At 35.0% G+C, this 21,541-nt stretch overlaps 1 protein-coding gene across 2 annotated transcripts; it reads left to right on the plus strand.

Moving 5' to 3' along the window:
* Positions 1–1,318: 1,318 nt before the first annotated feature.
* Positions 1,319–17,896, plus strand: LOC126827511 (uncharacterized). Of its 2 annotated transcripts, XM_056102226.1 has the most exons (10): positions 1,319–1,340; positions 3,633–3,931; positions 6,743–6,770; positions 7,024–7,169; positions 7,485–7,671; positions 8,547–8,630; positions 8,928–10,859; positions 16,525–16,809; positions 17,145–17,191; positions 17,761–17,896. In XM_056102226.1, the coding sequence occupies exons 4-10, from the start codon at positions 7,125–7,127 to the stop codon at positions 17,827–17,829; spliced, it is 2,649 nt and encodes an 882-aa protein (XP_055958201.1). In that variant the 5' UTR covers positions 1,319–1,340; positions 3,633–3,931; positions 6,743–6,770; positions 7,024–7,124; the 3' UTR covers positions 17,830–17,896. The 2 variants fall into 2 exon arrangements, with proteins under 2 accessions (XP_055958201.1, XP_055958202.1); XM_056102227.1 differs by lacking the exon at positions 16,525–16,809.
* Positions 17,897–21,541: the final 3,645 nt, after the last annotated feature.

Below are 21,541 nucleotides of genomic sequence, written 5' to 3' on the forward strand. Positions count from 1 at the left end.
TATTGATCTCATAATTCTTACATTACTGTATTAGCTTGATAACGTTGAGAGAATACTCTTCGAAACGTGGCCCAAATAAATAAGTAGCTGTTTTTTCCATAAGTAGGTGTTTTTGTGTATTGCTCTATCCAGTTACTAAATGCCTCTAAAAGATTATTATAACTGTAAGTCATTGAAGACAATTGACTTAAATAGATTTTTAATACATTCATTTTAATACATCCGTTTGACTTTAAATTTATGCACAGTGTTTAAGGTCATGAGACGAAGAAGCCTATTGATTTTCAGCGATTTCCTATAATTACTGCCAGAGTTATGGCCCTTGATCACTTTGAAAAATCTTGCGGACACTCTAGAGGTCAAAGTTAATATCCGATTGACTTTAAATTTATACACAGTGTTTAAGGTCATGAGACGAAGACGTCTATTCATTTTCAGCAATTTTCAATAATTACATCCAGAGTTATGGCCCTTGAACACTTCAAAAATCTTGTGGACGCTCTAGAGGCCAAAGTTGATATCCGATTGACTTTAAATTTATACGCAGTGTTTACGGTCATAAGACGAAGAAGCGTATTGATTTTCAGCAATTTCCGATAATTACTGCCCTTGATCACTTCAAAAAATCTTGTGGATGCTCTTGAGGTTAAAGTTAATATCCGATTGACTTTAAATTTATACACAGTGTTTGAGGTCATGCGACGAAGAAGCGTATTGATTTTCAGCAATTTCCGATAATTACTGCCCTTGATCACTTCAAAAAATATTGTGGATGCTCTTGAGGTTAAAGTTAATATCCGATTGACTTTAAATTTATACACAGTGTTTGAGGTCATGAGACAAAGAATCCTATTGATTTTCACTGATTTCCGATAATTACTGCCAAACTTATGGCCCTTGATCACTTTGAAAAAACTTGTGACATTCTAGAAGCTAAAGTTATCATCTGATTGACTTCAGATTGATAATTACTTCATGAGTTGTTACTCTTAATCAGATTTTAGTGTATTATAAATGTTTCATTACCAAAAAAAGTAAAAAAATATGGGACAACACTTGTTGACTGCCCGGATGATTTAGCTGCTGTGGGCGTATGTTTCGTTGCATGGCAACCTATCTTTAAATATGATAGAATCCAAACCGGGACATTATCTAGCGTTGGTATTTTGATCTTGGTTTCTTAATTAAATGTTAAATAATCAATCTGAGTGTATATTAGCGGGGATTAAGTCGTGAGAAATTTGATATTTTACCGACAAATGCAAATAGCACATCAGGCCTTAAATTTCCAATTACCCTTTTATTCCAGGATGCTTCTAGACAGAAAAGGAGTGATAAAGGTAGGTAGATTCCATATAAGAATAATATTACTTAGTAAACTTACTATTTCTTCAACTCACTATATGTTTTTGCATGGACGATTTAAGAGAGAGAGAGAGAGAAATGGGGTTTAACGTCCACTCGACACAAACTAGGTCATTTCAGGACTAACATGGTTCAATTTTATTTCCATAATTCGCTTGCGCGTAGGGGTCTTTAGCAGTGGGAGGAAACTGGAGGACCCGGAGAAAACCCACGAAGTTGGACAGGCGACCCCACTCCTTGTCACGTACAACCGGGGATTCGAAACCACGCCATTTGACTCAATGACAGACTCAATGGCAGACTTTATGATACAGCACACACGTGCTAACCAGGACAATTTAAGAATAATAATGTAAACTTTAGGACTGTTGCTAACAAAGCTATTCTGTATATTCATGACTAATACACATAACAGCGCCCCTGTTTAACGTGGGCGTATAATAATTATGTTGTTTTTATCAGAAGTCAAGACAATTATGTTATGACAAAATGCCGATCGCTATTTCTTTTCGTGAAAATCGGAAGACCAACAATTTTCGTCAAGCAAACAAAATATCTGTCACTCGCAAGCCGCCAAACAAACCTCTTGATGTAAACAATTAGTCACATGGGGTGAATTGAGTCACAGCGTACTGCTCAATATGAATGGGTGAATCTATGACAAGGCGGTGTGTATTATACGTTAAATGTTTATAATATCCTAATACAAAATCCCTTTGATCAGATTTTCAGTCAACCGTGTATGTACAGAGAAAAAAGTACACCTGAATGTGTATGCGCTCAAACGAAAATGATTACGTAAATGAATATGCGAAAGTGAAATCAAAATTTTGATTTTTTCTGTCCTACATATATACCAGTGAAAATTACCAATTGTAGTTTGTAACACGAAGATCGTTTTAGAGAAATCAGTCATTGCATTACTGCCATTAGCTTGATAACGTTGAGAGAATACTCTTCGAAACGTAGCCTTAAAGGAGCTAAATCGCTAATATTTTAGACCAAGAAATTGACACAAATGGGTCGTAACGCATATAATAATGTAATAGGAATTTATATATACTGATTTACATTCAATCGTTTCCATTTTTACTCTCATTTCAAATCAGTTTGGTTCGGCGAATGAAAATTTCTAGCGTCTGGTTATTCTAGTCTACATAGTATTTATTGCGCATACTTTCCCGATATTAATATGCCGTCACCGTTTGACATGACTTGTTGAATGTCTAGCCTCGTTCTTCGAGTCCCTTGTTAGAATGGGCCTGAAACACATTATGGTACACGATTCGTGTACCAATGGTAAAATGCTTATTTTGTCTTAAATATTGGATACCAGAAGCCCGTCTTTTCCCGGTAAGATCACAACATCAATGTTGATTTAAATTGACAAATAATTCGTGTTTTCAATGTCGAAGATTTTGGATAATATTGAGTTAGCTACTTTAAATACACTAGTTAGCTGTTTACCACAAATATGTTTTTGCATTAAAGACAGTTTTAAAATCACAGTGTTCTCTGTCTGTAGACAGATTGTACGAAAATTAGGCCACTATTCCTCGACAATTAGTCGATTATTGTTAAAACATCAACCGACTAAAGACAGATAGAACCACCAACGTTCTGGTGGACCTCGCAGTACGCCTTCAAGAGAAGATGCGATGTCACGTTTTTGCGTAAAACACGGCGTTGACGGTTGAAAAGTGGAATGGTCATCTCACCGCACACATCCTACAGAACTGTTCGTAATCGGCTCAAATCGGCGTCTCTATTATGATATGGGATTGCCTTCTATGTGGCTGTAACAGTTGGTAACAGCTCTAGGTAATCTCAGTGGTCAACTGCACCAAAGAGGGGTCCTGGACAAGGCTGTAGTGTCCAGCTTTGACTTGACAATCATCGATCATTGTTCCACAAAAGCTAGTCGTTGAAGCTCTGGCCTTAATGTAATTAAGCTCCACCTGGGACATTCTTGGGTGTAAAGACCGTCAGAGGTACCCACCAGTGCCGAATCGTGACAATTTGGACCAGGGTTCAGATCCATCATCCCTGTCAGTCAATGAGTATGAGAGGAGATGCGGGCTAGGGGAGGCTATATTGCATGATAACATGTCCCTATATTTGAAACAGAAAGTGTTTATTTCCTAACCATTTATAATGCACTATTTACAAAGTGTGTGATATGTTTGTGGATGTTATTATTATACATATCAGAGTATGTACTATGTATTATAATCCACCATCTATATGATTTGTTTGATTTGGTTTAGATGCTGATGAAAAGGTTTCTAGATGTCAGACATGTGGATGTGACTTCACGTGCCCATGCACATCTCCACCTCCAGAAGAATTATCCAGATGTAAGTCATGTGGGTGTGAGATCACATGTCCATGCACGTCTCCACCTCCAGAAGAATTATCCAGATGTCAGACATGTGGGTGTGACATCACGTGTCCATGCACGTCTCCACCTCCAGAAGAATTATCCAGATGTAAGACATGTGGGCGTGAGATCACGTGTCCATGCACGTCTCCACTTCCAGAAGAATTATCTACAAATCAACTTGATGTAAGTATATAGGTCGGTTGTATTAGATTTGGTAATTTGGATCTGGATTTGAAAGAACAATTAGCATTTTGACGTGAATTTACGGTATAGTCAAATGTATACATATGTGGATATCAGTGATGGGATTTCAAAGAAATTTTTGTTGGACATTTTACCGAAAATAAAGGGGCATAACTCTTATCGATATATAAACATACGGATTCATACCACAATTAAAAATCACGTGTCAACAAAATATTTAAATGCTGTACGTAATAACAATAGGTGAACCTCGCTATTTTTCATATTTAATTCCTGTAATGTAATCAAATATATGTCAGTAACATTCCTTCAGCGTATGGCGTACGTGACTCATAGCACATAGCTTTATAGTAAGCACTGTCCCGTAAGCGATTTTCGTTCGGCAATCGAACGTGTCAATCACTTGTCAACAAAATATTCAAATGTCGTACGTAATAAAAATAGGTGAACCTTGCTATTTTTCATATTTAATTCCAGTACGGTAATTAAATTTAACTCAGTAACATTCCTACAAACTCCTGCTTCGGCATCAAATTCACAATAGTATGCATTACGTGTCTTTGTTTATACGGCAGCAAATGAATGCAGAACTTCCGGAATAAGAATCGTTTTCTTTACGTCAACAAAATATTCAAATCCGCGCGTAATTAAAATAGGAACACCTCGCTATTTTTCATATTTAATTCCCGTGTGGTGTTCAAATTTTTGTCAGTAATATTCCTATAAAATTACGTGTTTTCGTAATACGATAGAAGGAAAGTTTGCCGATCCGTAACTACTTAATTAAGTTTCCTTCAGCGTATGGCGTACGTGACTCAAAGCACATAGCTTCATCGTAAGCACTGGCTTGTAAGCGATTTTCGTTCGGCAATGGAGATCGCTGGAAAGTGCCACTGTTGATGAGAATTTCTATATGGAGCCTTAAAAAACGTAAAAGATATCGTAGCCAAATTGACTATCCATTGATTTGGGGTGTTATATACATGTACTCTAATGATATGTGACCCCTAAGACTAGTTTATACATGCTGTGATTAAAATTCTAATCGCTCTTATTGGATTGATGAATAGCCCGACAAAGGAGAAGCAATGACATCTGTTTAAGATTAGATTGATGAATTTTCCGATAAAAGATTAAGCCAGTCAATCATGGCAGATTAAATAGTTAATCAAGGTGGGTGTATAGACAGTATAACACGATAAATACGTTAATCACTTAATTACCTAATCAATCCAGCCTATTATTAACGATAATCGGGTTGAGTGGTAGTTATACACCCAGTACAATATATTAATTTTGGAATTTTGAATATTATTCACCATATCTTGATGTCCGATTCCGCATATTCCCGGTCGGACAATTTTGGAAGTTCAGAAAGTAGCGTTGGACATGTCCGGAATATACGGGCAAAATCCCATCACTGGTGGATATCCAAATCGTTAAAATATAGTCCAGCAGCAGGTCGACAAACCAGGAAATATAGTCCACCTAATTTATTTTGATAGCTTATATATCATCCTTATGTGTAGATTCAGAATCCTGATGATGCCACCATGGTACGCTTGGGGAAATTGAAATATTCAAGATGGCCGCCATGATGTATATTCTGTTTTTTAAATGGGGTAAAATACGTGCCAGATTCTCTTGGACTTTCAAGATGGTTTCTATAAGAATTCACCCCGCTGAATCCAAGAAGCTTGGTATTCCTATTTAAAGTGACGACTAATTCCGCTAGGGGGCCAAATTCAAAATGGTGGCTAATTTGGCAGGAAACTTATAAAGTTCCCTAAAAAGGTGTGTAATATATTGAAATCTAGGTTTTTGATGTATTATATATCTAAAACTACACATATTGAAGATATATAATACACCAAAACCTATATTTCAATATATTGCAAGTTTTCAGCCAAAATAAGTCAAGATCTTAAATTTGGTCCCCTAGTGGAATTAGCCATCACATTTGGGACAAATGGCCAAGCTCAATGAATTCAGCGGATCACATTCTTGTAAAACTCATCTTCAGACCAAGGTCTGAGAGAATCTGTCACATATTTTACCTTACTAAATAACCAGAAAATGCCTCATGGTGGCCATCTTGAATTGTTTAATTTCCCCAAGGGTGCCAGATGTTGTGATATAGAGTATGTTGTGATATAGAGTATGTTGTGATATAGAATTTGATGTGATATAGAATATGGTGTGATATAGAGTATGTTGTGATATAGAATTTGATGTGATATAGAATATGGTGTGATATAGAGTATGATGTGATATAGAATTTGATGTGATATAGAATGTGATGTGGTATAGTATCATGTGATATAGAATATGGTGTAGTAAAATACCCGTCAATCTATAGTAACATACCAGATACCACGCTATATAGTGTTTTCTATTCACAGACATTACGATTTTTGACAATATGTAACAATAAAGAACTATTTCTCTCCCGAATAAAATCTTTTTACTTTAAATGCACTGCCAAAGGCGCTACACAATTACGCATTTTAAAAGAAATTTCAAAACTTCCATTTCTTCAACATACCAAGTTTGACATTTCTTGTAAGTATATAACTGACTACATACTGGATCCATTCACTTTTTTTAAATTGTCTGTATGTTTGTGTTTTCCTGAGTATGATGTCCTGTCCGTGTATTTGTTTTTGTGTAAATTTTGTGTGGTGCAGTCCCCCTGCACTTACTAATAGATATAGAATATGCTGTGGTGGCAACTTATTCTTAATCATAGTGCAATTATTTGATTAAACTACCTTGTATTCTGTATTACAGAATCAAAACACAGACCGGTCCACAACAGGTAAATATCAAGTATATATTTTAACATAAAACTTGTGTTGTTATTAAAATATAATTTGAATATTTAATCCATGTGTAAAGAATACTGAATATTAATAAAAATAGAAATGGCCGGTATCAATATGTAGGACAATTGTCGTCTTTCACTCGATAAAGTTATTTTATTTATGTCCGTTTCTTATTACTTTCCAATCTTTTCAACTGAAATATTTTGTTGATGAGATGTGAAACCTGCATTCTGTTCCTTTATTTAGAAGTTGATACTCACCAAGCAACAGTTGATCATCAGGATGATAAAACCACCACTAATGATATTACAAAGAGATTTATTGATTCTATTGAGCCACTGCCTTTAATGGATTTACTGTATTCAAAGGAAATCCTCACAGAAACAGAAATGGTAAGTTGTAGTTTTAATGTTTTAAAATCATTTATGTGGAATACCTGATAGTTTGGTCTTTTTACTAATTCGAGTCTCTGATACCGTTTAGAAGATGGGTGACTATATTCTGTACCAGTATGTAAGTTATTAAATCTGTTGATGCATGTGCTTTAAATAAAGAGCAGTGCTCGTATCCAAGGTGATCAGGCAAACCAAAACACATATTTGGAAAAACGCCCCAGCGTCTGTCTGTCTGTTCTGATTGTAATGTTATTATATGAAGCCACAAGATGAATATTAAGTAGTCGTTTTAAATGAATTTCGTATCTACAGGAGATGGTTCGAACAAGGATGAATCTTAGGGGTAGAACGGCTGCAGCAGGTCATCTATGGGACATATTGTCCCAGAAAGGAGGAGAAGATACAGGATTGAAATGGGTTTCAACTTTAATTGAATGTTTAAACCATAACAATATAAAATTAGGTAAACTGGCTGAATATATCCAGTCAAAATACAAAGGTAAGTGTTTGTATACTATTGCATACTCTCTCTCTCTCTCTCTCTCTCTCTCTCTCTCTCATTAATAGCAAATTACATACATATTTCATCTCAAAACCTACTGTTACCAACTCTCCAGACTATTTATATTCGGTTAAAAATAGAGACCATAAGAAAGCTATGACCACACTTAGACTCAGTACACATCACTTAGAAATAGAGAGGGGCCAATACAAAAAAATTCCTGTTGATCAGCGTCTATGCAAATTTTGCAATTTAAACTTGATCGAAAACGAGCAACATTTTTTGCTATACTGTAGCAAATATGAAGAAATACACCAAGCCCATTTATACCCAGCCTTCTCGGCAAATCCTAAGATTTCCTACAATTTTATTAATCTCTTTACACCACCAAAATTGATTGCCAAGGCAGTGGCTTTATATGTGTTTTTGGCTTTTGATAAGAGAGCTAAATCAAATTTGGTGGCAACTACAAGTAACTGAAACCCCTTCCATTCACTTGATTTGATATCTGTTTATTTGGTGCATTGTCTCTTTTCTGTCTTGTTTGCAGGTTTGTTTTGTAGATTTTTGTTTTGCGTGTAGTGCGGTCCTCCTACACTTACTATTTGATATACATGTACAGTTGTACATGTAATACTGTTTGTATGAATGTATTGAGTTGTCTATGTAATATGTATTATTATTGAATGTATATGACTATGTCTAAGTGTATATGTATGCATGCTGGCCTTCATGGACGTTTTGATGCAATAAACATCTTATCTTATCTTATCTTATCTATTGTTAAACCAGTATTGAAGACAGTTTGTGTTGGCATTCGTTTGATCTTTTCGTTGTTTATTGTGAAACAAAGTTGTGACTTTATTTTTTAGAATCATCAGCGCCATTAGAGGAAATAATATATGACCTCCGAAGGGTTATCCCACAACCTGGAAGTCGACAGGATAATCTACAAGGTTAGTTTATTATGATGATGATCAACCAATACATTTATTCCTAGATACATTATAAGGAAATATTAATCAGTATTTATATATTATGTGATAGACATAGTTCAAATAAGTTATAAGTAGTGTAATAAGTTATGTATGAGGCAGTGTATGTAAACTCTTTATAGAACACTTGATATCACGTTTTATTTCGCTAATAATCAACTTACCGAAAGTACTTAGTAGGCACTGCATTTATGTCATAGTATATTTAATAATTAGCTGGTACATTTCAATATTATATTAATTTATTTTCAATTTTAGCTGAAGCAGAAACCCATCTTCATGTGACGGCTTCAGGAAATTTTGTCAAAACACGTGCATGCCGAGAAGGGGAGCAGATACTCAGTAAACATTTTAAACTGGGTATTATTGGAGCGGTTGGCGACGGCAAGACCATAATGTCGCGGATGGTATCCAACAACTTCTTGGAAGAAAACAAAGACTTTATTCCTCTCATAATTAAACGCCCTGATGATATGGACACCTTTTGGTGTTCAGAGAAAAACAAATACTTATTGATAGTGGATGATTTGTTTGGTATCTGGACAAGAACAATGAAACAACAAATACAAGATTGGCCAAAACATTTCGAATTACTTTACCTGAAAATAAAGCAGAAACAACTAGCTCTTGTTTATACAATGAGAAATGATATCAGCCAGGATTGTTATCATATTCTGCGGGCATATGAAATCTTTGCACACCAAACGCGAATACATCTGAATGACAACCATTTCCAGCTCAACAAAGATGAAAAAATTGATATTTTACGATATCATTTCGGAGATAAAATTGATCACGAACTGTACGAAAGGATTAGCGCTGGCTCAGTGGAAGTCGGATTCCCTTACTTATCGCATATCTGCAGTACATCATGGAAACGACATTTACCGTCGCTAGGATTCCGAACAAGTCTATTTGAGTTCTTACATTCAGAGTTTGAAATATTCTGGAAAGAAGACAGAATGAAGTATTTAAGTCTACTTCTTGTCTTCAGTAATCAGCCATTGATTGAAGACGATCTTAGAGCTGGCGATATGACGGACCAGATAGCACTACTTAATGATATAGGTGACTGTTCCGGAAAGATTCATGATGTTATTGATTCCTGTAAATCACTTGTTGGTTGCTTTATAAAAGAGGATGCTGGACGCATGTCCTTAACTGATCCGGTGGTAAGAAGTTATCTGCTTCATCTCTCCAGCCGTTTTATCGATGTAGCCATAAAACACTGTCCTTTGGACCTGCTTATGGATATGGTGACTACGTTTGTACATGAAACCAAATATCATGTTCTGATTAAACCTCGTTTTTTCACTCACCTGTGCTCAAGATTTGTCCATGAATTGCAGAAAAAAAACCATGACGTGTTAGTTCACCAAGCTTTTCTCGACACCCAATTCTTAGCAGCTTTCATGAAACAAGTCAAGTCCGAATTACTTTTCAATACCGAGTTAACAATTAATTTTACGATCCACGATTCCAATGACAAGGGCCATTTCCTTCACTATTTATGCATGTTTGGTTGTGTGGAAATCCTCCAATTAATTATACAACATTCCCAAAAAAGGGTTATTAAACTATTTGACATCTGCACAAAAGATGGATTAGATTTCTATGATCTGGCTGCTGCTTCAACAATAGACCCCATTGAGAAGATAGATTATCTACGTAATAAAAAACATGGCAAATTATCCACTGCACCAGCATTCCGAATGGATACTGATAAGTTCTTTCTCACTGCTGTCGGATCAAACAATATTGAGATAGTACAACACTTAGCCAAAGCTATAGATATCAATTCAGTAGAGAGCTGTCTTCACCATGCCTGTAATTCGATCTACGACAATACCGAAATAATACAATTTCTAGTCGATAAAGGAGCCAAGGTTAATTCCAAAAATAGAGATGGACGCACCCCATTACACTTGGCTACCCAAAGGGGGAAGGCAGCTACAATATCCTGTCTTATCAAACTTGGCGCCAGTGTCAAGTCTATCGACAAAGACAACAGATTACCTATACATGAAGCTGTTAGTTGTAATGTGGGAAGATTGGATATAAATAAGCCTGGTATTATAAAACAGTTGGTGGAAGCCGGTTCCCCGGTTAACAGTACGGACAGTAATGGTAGAACACCTTTGTCAGACGTAGATGAACGTTGTGAACCTAGATGTGTTGATGTATTAAAGAGTAAGTCAACTTTAATTATATTCCCAGTTCTTCTTGTTTCGTTTAAGTGTTGATGTAAACCAACTTTACATCATCCTCTGTGTCCTTCGTCCATTTTGTGCTAGGATATCTTAAAAGAACACACTAATAAAATAATGCAATGGTACAGGAAGCGATCACTGCTGGGTGCATAGTGTGTAGAACCTATCTCTAAGTATTGACTAACTGGCCTATGTGTTAGACTATCTATATATGAAGTAGAAATGGTTCATTGTGGTTACTATTCATGGAAATTCGTGAGAAATATACATGTTGTCAGTAGTCGCTTAAACCCGTCAGTATTTGTACCGTACGTCAGTATTCCTATAAATGGTCAGTAATAATCATAAGGTGAGTATTTAAGTCAATTGGTTAGTATTCCTTACTTGTGTCAGTATGTAAAAATAACGTGAGTAATTAAACAAACGTGAGTTAAGCCGACCATATCACTAGTCAGGCGCGTGCGGGAGAAATAGACAAAAGCGTGACTAATTACGAAACCGTCACTATTTGACCTCTGGGTCACTATCAGAGTGAAACCGCCAGTTATCTTTGATGTGCGTCAGTAACTGGATCCGGCGCAAGTAGAGCGTGAAATCGTTAACTATATAAATTTTTAGTATGTATTGTTAGTGAGTATCGTTGCTACATGCTGAATAAATTATTAATTAATTATTTACTTTACTAATATTCTCGAATCGGGAAATGTTTTTAAACAATAATGGATGACAGTCAACAATAGGAATATTTGTCGGCGATTTCGATTACTGCCGTAGTCTGCAGAATACGGCGCAATGTGTAGTGTTATTTAATTTACAATTTATATTTATTCTCGTTATATAACATGTTTTGGGACTTGCGGCACTTTGATATCTGTATGAACTAAATTTGGAATCACTGTATGGATTAAATTTGGAATCATTGTATGGATTAAATTTGGAATCACAACTAATGGTTAAAAAAAAGATCACCACAAATCTGTTTTCACTAATTTTATTTAAAACAGATAATATGATAGCAGATAACAGAAATAATGAATTTCATATACGTACATACTAGCTGAAATTCTGATCACTGAACAATCGTGTGAATATCTATATACATTATTATTGGTATGTTCAGATTTGCAACATATTACAAACCGATTCCTGATAAAAAAAAAACACCTAAAAAAAACCCCATATATTTCAAACGTCAACCCGACCATTTCAAGATTTGTCCGTGTCAAGGCGACTGCAGTTAGGTTCCTTCATTTAAAAAAGATAACTGATATTAAACTATACAGTTGACTGAGCTATTCAGGGTTCATATTGGAAATATTTTGGTGTCAAGGCAACTGGAGTTCGGTTGCTTTATTTAAAAAAGATAACTAATATTAAACTATAAAATTGACTGAGCTATATCCGTTTGAGGTTGTTTGAGGAAAAGCAAGTTAATTTTTGTTTAATATTTCTCTCGGTGTTATAATTTAGAACGAAAGAGAATAGTCTATACATTAGTAATGTAGGTCTTGTATATTAAACTTTTATGGGAATAAAGTAGTAGTTGTTTATTAACGTCTCACCAGTTATAAATACATCACATTCAAAAAATTATAATATACTAAGAATAAAAAGAAACTGCCATTCATTAAGAATTATGAGAGACGAGATGTACATTATATAGACACAAATAAATAAGCATAGTAAAATAAAAATAACAGAAAAACACACATACAATGTGAATTTTAAAATGTACATCTACACTAGGCTAAAAATAGGAACCCAATCACGAACATGGGTATAAAGTTTGCCTCCGTCTTTTTAAAATATCGCAGCAGGTTTTGGCACTCAACTTAACTACTTCGTCACTGGACAGAATAAAAGACATTTTATCAGAGCTATTAAAAGACGCAAAGTTTGGACACACATCCTGTATAAAAGTGAATAAAACATTCCTAAAATCGCTATATAATTCGCATTCTAAAAGACAATGTTCTTCATTTTCGACTTTATCTGTACAATAAAAACAAAGACGGCTCTCAACGGGGATTCCTTCATATCGCCCAGTTTCTAGACGGGGCGGAGCTACTCCACATCTCAATGTTAATCTCACCACTTAATTAGCACCTTGGTGTTATATCAGGAGATTCAGACTGTTGATTGGGTAATCGAGTTTAGCCTCTTGATTATTATGTTTTGATATCTGTATGGATTCAATTTGGAATGACAACTAATGGTTAAGAAAGAACAAAGTAAATATATTTTCACTGCTTTTACTGAAACAAACATGTAGGTTAAAATTATGAGCACAGAATAGTCATGTGAATATCTTTTTACCTTTGAGAAATTAGCTTTTATAACAATTTTTAAAAAATATTTATAACGATGAAAATAGTAATAACATATTATATGGTATAATATTCAATGCCAAACGTTCTGCGCATGAATGCGCTACCCGATGGGGTAACAAATCGTTCGTTTGGCACTTTATTTTATTGACTTTAAAAGAATAAGTATTAAAGATTGAAATACAAAAAATCACAAATTGAGCTGCCAAACGTTCCACGCACAAACATGTGCTACCTGACTGGACAGCGAGTCGTTTGGCAGTTAATTTTATTACCTTTTGAAAACATCATCCATCCAAAAAAACCAATCATAAAATTAAATGAAGACCGCCACAGCATACCCATCCACGTTATGGCTATCCAGAGAGGGAGAGAGAGTTTCCACAATTTATCATTTTGGTACGCGTGCAAGAGAGGCGCGGATAAAATACGAAGGTTGATATAGTTCTTTGAATTCATATTTTCTTTTCTTGCATAATAGTTAAACGATACCAAATCCACATTACAAAATTTTAGTTTCCTGTGAGCTGTTATCAATTTTGCAACTCTTCCACAAAATAAATCACCATTTTACTTCTACGTACACTTGTTCGTAAATTCGCTCCTGTATGTTTCGGAGAGCCATGGTGGCTAAGTGGGTAAGATAAAGATAAAGACGCTGGCTCGCTAGACAGGAAGGAGGTCGCGTGTTCGATGCCTGCATAGGCCACGAAAGTTCATCTGGATTTTCCGGCGTGGTTTCCCCTTATCAGTGGTGAAGGACGGAGGGCGTGACAAGGACGGCTGTCTTGTCGTTCGGGTGCGACAAAAAACCAAGATCCTGTGCATACATTGGCGTGCACGTAAAAGGTCAATTGGCAGTTGGAATTCAATATAAGAGTAGGCCATAGTACCACCACACTGTATGGCATATGGCAGTCTTCATAAGCCCAGGACATTAAGCCTCATTTCATTTCTTGCGTTTTCATTGTTGTGACAATCTTTTCCTCGTAAAGATTACCATCATCGGAGCAATGGCCGCGCTCTGTCAAAAGCTTTTTTTCTCCTCGTCTACCTGTATCTGTTCTGTCTCGTTCTTCTCATCTCTATTCCTGTTAACTAAACCACAAAATTTTAAGATAGCCATCAACCAGTGGGTCTGGAATATTGAAACGTAAAGCATGTTCAATACTAAGATTTAGATAAAGAGCTGGCCATTCTAACTATATTACAAAAATAGATAATGCAGAGTGCCGACCGATCAGCATCCTTAAGTAATACTTGGCATCGTTGTGAAGCCGTGAATCTCTAGTTTATGAATTACCGATAATCCCAATTTTAACGAATACAAACGAGTTTTAAAACCCATACAATACTTTAAAATGTTCGGTCCAGACACCCGGCGCGGCCCATTGTGATATCATGGTTACGTTCATTACCCTATCTGGGGTTCGGATTCTGATACCATTCCGGTACCTGAAAATAAAAGTAGACCTATCGTACACTCAAAACCTTATTTTAATTGAGTCCTGTTACGAAAGTCACAGAATATACGCTTAGCTGTGACAGCTTCTTTGATAATCAAGAAGCTAAACTCGATTACCCAATCAACATTCTTAATCTCCTGATATAACACCAAGGTGCTAATTAAGTGGTGAGATTAAAAAAAATTATTCCCATAAAAGTTTAATATACAAGACCTACATTACTAATGTATGGAATGTTCTCTTTTGTTCTAAATTATAACACCGAGAGAAATATTAAACAAAAATTAACAATTATATGGCGTGGTTGCTATGTGATTTTTTTTAGAACATAACGATATCTTTAACTTGCTTTTCCTCAAACAACCTCAAACGGATATAGCTCAGTCAATTTTATAGTTTAATATTAGTTATCTTTTTAAATAAAGCAACTAAACTCCAGTTGCCTTGACACCAAAATATTTCCAATATGAACCCTGAATAGCTCAGTCAGTTGTATAGTTTAATATCAGTTATCTTTTTAAATAAAGCAATCGAACTGCAGTCGCCTTGACACGGACAATTATTCTTGAAATGGTCGGGTTGACGTTTGAATTATATGTTTTTTTAAAAAAAAGGAATCGGTTTGTAATATGTTGCAAATCTGAAGATATCAATAATAATGTATATAGATATTCACACGATTGTTCAGTGATCAGAATTTCAGCTTGTATGTACGTATATGAAATTCATTATTTCTGTTATCTGCTATCATATTATCTGTTTAAATAAAATTAGTGAAAACAGATTTGTGTTGATCTTTTTTTTAACCATTAGTTGTGATTCCAAATTTAATCCATACAATGATTCCAAAATTAATCCATACCAAATTTAATCCATACAGTGATTCCAAATTTAATCCATACAGATATCAAAGTGCCGCAAGTCCCAAAACATGTTATATAACGAGAATAAATATAAATTGTAAATTAAATAACACTACACATTGCGCCGTATTCTGCAGAAATCGCCGACAAATATTCCTATTGTTGACTGTCATCCATTATTGTTTAAAAACATTTCCCGATTCGAGAATATTAGTAAATAATTAATTAATAATTTATTCAGCATATAGCGACGATACTCGCTAACAATACTTACCAAAAATTTATATAGTTAACGATTTCACGCTCTACTGGCGTCGGATCCAGTTACTGACGCACATCAAAGATAACTGGCGGTTTCACTCTGATAGTGACCCAGAGGTCAAATAGTGACGGTTTCTTAATTAGTCACGCTTTTGATATGGTCGGCTTAACTCACGTTTGTTTAATTACTCACGTTATTTTTACATACTGACACAAGTAAGGAATACTAACCAATTGACTTAAATACTCACCTTATGATTATTACTGACCATTTATAGGAATACTGACGCACGGTACAAATACTGACGGGTTTAAGCGACTACTGACAACACGTATATTTCTCACGAATTTCCATGAATAGTAACCACAATGAACCCTTTCTAATTGATATATAGATATTCTAACCCATAGGCCAGTTAGTCAATACTTAGAGATAGGTTCTACACACTATGCATGTTACCGTGGATAGATACATGTAGCAGTTTTAACCAAGTCTGAATAATACCGCTCACGCACTATGCAAAAGTTTTTCATAAATGCATTGTATTTTGGAACAATTTATTAATGTTATCATATCTTTGACAAAATATAGGAAAATTTGTGGAGAAATTTTAAAATAAAAATTCACAAACCATTCAAACAATGAGAACCCATATAGTACCTTTTGAAACAGTTGCTGGTGGATGAATGTTTTGTTTTCTGACAACCTATCTTTTCATTATGTTCAGGTTACGATGCTGATCACAAACTAAAACTCCAAAGAAACAGACGACTGTTAATTTCCGAGCTTGCTAAATCCTGCAGAGACCTCACTGCAAGATTACTTGAAAAGCGTGCTGTGCAAGAATTTGAAATGAAGAAAATTCAACAGGTTAGCGATGTGGGCGACTCAGAGACAGGTATATCGAGGTTGATAGATGTCCTTTGCACAAAGGAAGAAGGTGTGTTTAAGGAATTTGTTGGGTGCTTGAGAGAAATGGGATTAAATAAAGTAGTGGATGGGCTATTAATAGGTAAGTAGTATCGTCACCTAAGTCTGCATGTTGTACCATAGGAAGTAATTACATTTTGGACATCATCATTATTTATACATGAGATACAGACATTGGGTCACTTCAGGATCCAAATAAAAGGACAAAATTTTACTCTGTGGTTTAAAATTTCGGCTTTTGTCAAACTTGTAATACATTGATCATAGTTTAATTATTTGCATAACTTTATTTGAAGAATATCTCTTTTCAAAGCTCTCTCTGTAAACGGTAATTAATTAAAGCTTGATTTAGACAAATAGGCCAAACTATATTTAGTACTGTTTACGGTGACAAATTGTTGTTTTATTTTCTTGCAGATGCAGATATATCTGCTGCACAGCCAACAGAAAGAACATTAACACCAGTAAGATATTAACGTATACAATTCCTTAAAGGGCATATGTTTCAGTATTCAAAACACTATATATTGATGGATAGCCATATTTAATATGGCGCCTTAAAATATGTTCTATAGTAAAGTGGTTTAAAAACATAAATTCCAATATTCAATGGACAAAAAGATGACGACAATATATAACTATAATTAATGATGACGACATTATATAACCATCTTTTGACAATATATAACTGTACTTATAGATTGCAACAAATTATAATTAAAGGATTTCTCAACTAATGATCAGTGAGACATGTTACTAGAAGGTTTTATCAACTAATTATCAGTATGACCTTATTCTCCATAGCTGCAATTCGTGACAGACATACTTACTCTTTCTGAAACACATGATACCAGTTGTCAGTTGGATGAAAGACAGGTCATGCATCAGGTCCATGTAATATTCTAGATATAATATAAGGTCCATGTATTATTCTAGATATATTTGTACTCTCAATACTATTATATATATTGTAAAAAGATCTATACGTTAATCTTAATATCCAAGTTGAATATATATGGGTGTTTTATTTCAGGGCAAGGAGGATGAAACAAATAAAACATCAGAAAGTGGTACAGATAAAATCATCACTCTAAAAGTGTAAGTTCAACTTTATTTGTGCTGAATTATATATTTTGTTTGGTCTATAGAAATGGTAGTCAAGCCATTTGAAAAATGTATGACAATGGCCACAAAGAAAATTGATAAATACTTCTATATAAACATTTTGAGCTAGTTAATATTATAGAAGTTTTAGATTGTTTGCATTTAAATTAAAATAATGTATTTTTAATCGGAGCTACGTTTTTACAAGGAATATCTTGTCGTTAACAACCACAATACTGATACAGTTGTTGTTTATTACAAATTTAACTTCCAATATGTAATACATGATATGATTGACAGGTTGATTAAATTAAGGTTATTTATAATATGAGGGAGTAATTAAACTAAAAGAAGGTCAATTAATGAAAAGTTATTGTATATAAAAAAGCCACTAAAATACAGTGTCAATGTAGAACAGGAGGTCCAGCTGATTGGTGTTTGGTATCATCAATCCGGATAGAAAAAAATGAAAGATAGAAAAAAATGAAATAGGGTTTAACTCCGTACAAATCCACAAATTTTGCGCGACAGGTGATTGATCCTCGTCTTTACATCTAAATTTACATTTAATTTGAGTCTGAAAATATTTGCTCTTGCCAACTCGTTTGCCCATTCTGATTTATTTTTAGTTTTAAGAATACTATTAAATTCCAGGAAGCTATATTTTAAGTCTTCGGTCTCGCAGGCCTTGAGTTCGTCTGATAACTCATTGTCTGCAAACTCATATCCTACTATGCCGACATGGAATGGTATTTATGTAAATTCTACGGATTTTATTTTTATTTCGTAGGGAATCAACACTTGCCCAAATATTCTGAACAATTTCTGGTCTACATGTTGTTTTATTAAGTATTATTGACTCATTGTTGCTAAGAGAGTCTGACACAATGACAGCTCTTTGATTGGTTGATGATAAAAGCCAGTTAAAAGCTGTGGATATATTGCCGTTGATTCTACTGTATAGATGGAACATCCATCTGGTAACCCTTTTATACTGACATTACTGAGGAAATGAAATGAAATAGGGTTTAACGTCCCACTGGGCTAATAAATACGGTTGGATTCAGGGATGTTGACACCTAGCGCAGTTTTGTTCTTGTTTTGATAGTGAGATCCGTCTATGTATATTTTCACATGAGACCTCCATGTTTCGTTCAAGAATTCCCTGATAAAATGTGAGCGTTTTGCGGATTTTCTTTCTTATTAACATTGCTTAGGCTTATATCATAGTTTGGATTTGATAAAGTCCACCGAGCTTGATAAAAAAAAAAATACCTAGTGAGTAATCGGACAGTGATCTAATCTTAGATATTTTAATAAATCGTTTGCGCTGTGACCGAACGGTTGAGTCTCCTATTTAACATTTTATACGCCTACATTTTCATGTATATTGTTGTCGCCTCTGTCCGTCCGTCCACAATTTGTTTGTGGACACTCTACAGGTCACAATATAGGTCTATCTCCCAAAGATCTCGGTTCCTTTCGATATTGGCATATATCTGACCATAACTTCATGAATTATGGCCCCTGATTCTATGAAAAATCACGTTTTTAGCTTGTAGACAGTCTACAGGTTACAATTTTCATCTAATTTTTTATGAAACTTGAAATGCATGTTTATAAAGATCTCGGTTCCTTTCGATATTTGCGTATATCGGATCGTAATTTCCTGATTTATGGCCTCTGATTTTACGAAAAATGTGTTTTTAGCTTGTGGTCCCTCTAGAGGTCACAATTACTATCAGATTTAAAAAAAACCGTTCGAATATATCACTGTTGCACTGTAATGAATTTCGTGAAAATCAGACCAAAACTGCCGGACAAAATGGCCACTTTTCGTACGCAAATAGTGTAGATATATGGTAAATCAAGGTTGTGGACCCTCTAGAGGACACAATTTTGATCCGATTTTGTTGAAACTTGAAATACCTGTTTATAATTCACAGATCTTGGTTCCTATTGACATCCTGAATTATGGCCCCTGATTGTACGAAAAATTATTAGCCAATTTAAAACAAGCGGTTGCCATGCAAGATACGCCCACATTTTGCAAGAGATGGACAGAGAACGAGCTAAAAAAATAATGTGATTTCGTCGCCCCTGTCCGTCGGTCCACAATTTGTTTGTGGACACTCTACAGGTCACAATTCTTATCCGATTTTGGTGAAACTTGAAATATAAGTTTATCTCCAAAAGATCTTGGTTGCTTTCGATATTGGCATGTATCGGATCGAAACTTCATGGATTATATGAAAAATCACGTTTTTAGCTTGTGGACCCTATAGAGGTCACAATTTAATCCTATTTTGATGAAACTTGAAATGTAAGTTTATAACCCAAAGAGGGTCCACAACCTTCGTATTACATACTTTTACACAATTTGCGTACAAAGAGCGGCCATTTTGTTGGGCAGTTTCATTTCAATTTTACCGAAATTTGAATTCAACCTTCATTATGGTGGAATGGTGATATATTTAAACGGTTTTAAAATCGAACAAAACAATTGTGATTTCTAGAGAATCCGCGAGCTAAAAAAGGAATTTTTCGAACAATCAGGGTCCATAATCCAGGAAATTACGTTCGGATATTTTTCGAACAATCAGGGTCCATAATCCAGGAAATTACGTTCGGATATGCGCGATTATCAAAAGGAACCAAGATCTTAGTGTGTAACGGTGATATATTCACACATTCGGATATGCACGATTATCAAAAGGAACCAAGATCTTAGTGTGTAACGGTGATATATTCACACGTTTTTTTTAAATCGGATAAAAATTGTGACCTCTAAATTTTGTACAATCAAGGGCCATAATTCAGGAAGTTACGATCAAAATTGTGACCTCCAGAGGGTCCACAACCTTGATATACCAGATGTTTACACTATTTGCATAGAGGGGTAGCCATTTTGTCTGGCAGTTTTCATCCGATTTTCACAAAATTCGATCTCAACCAACACTTCAGTGTAACGGTGATATATTGTTACCTCTAGAAGGTTCACAAGCTAAAATGTGATTTTTCGTACAATCAGGGGACATAATTCAGGAAGTTACGATCTGATATGCGCGAATATCAAAAGCAACCAAGATCTGTAGGTTATAAACATGCTTTTCAAGTTTCTTTAAAATCGGATTAAAATTTTGACCTCTAGAGGGTCAACAACCTTGATATAACAGGTGTTTACACTATTTGCATATGGGGGTGGGGGCCATTTTATCTTGCAGTTTTGGTTCGGTTTTCATGAAATTCGAACTCAACCAACCATACGGTGTAACAGTGATATAATCGAACGTTTTTCTTAATCAGATAATAATTGTGACCTCTAAAGGGACCACAAGCTAAAAACGCAATTTTGCGTACAATCAGGGGTCGCAATTCAGAAAGTTACGATCCGATATGCGCATATATCAAAAGGAGCCAAGATTGTTGGGTTATAAACATGCATTTCAAGTTTCATCAAAATCGGGTGAAAATTGTGACCTCTAGAGAGTCCACAATCTTGATATACCATATTTTTACACTATAAGGGTACGAGGGGCATCCATTTTGTTCCCCAGTTTTGGTCCGATTTTCACAAAATTCGAACTCAACCATCATTAGGGTGTAACTGTGATATGTTCAAATGGTTTTATAAATTGGATAAAAATTGTTAAGTCTAGAGGGACCACAAACTTAAAACGCAATTTTTCTTACAATCAAGGGCCATAATT

Source organism: Patella vulgata, chromosome 7 (genome assembly GCF_932274485.2).
Source record: "Patella vulgata chromosome 7, xgPatVulg1.2, whole genome shotgun sequence".
NCBI lineage: Eukaryota > Metazoa > Mollusca > Gastropoda > Patellidae > Patella > Patella vulgata.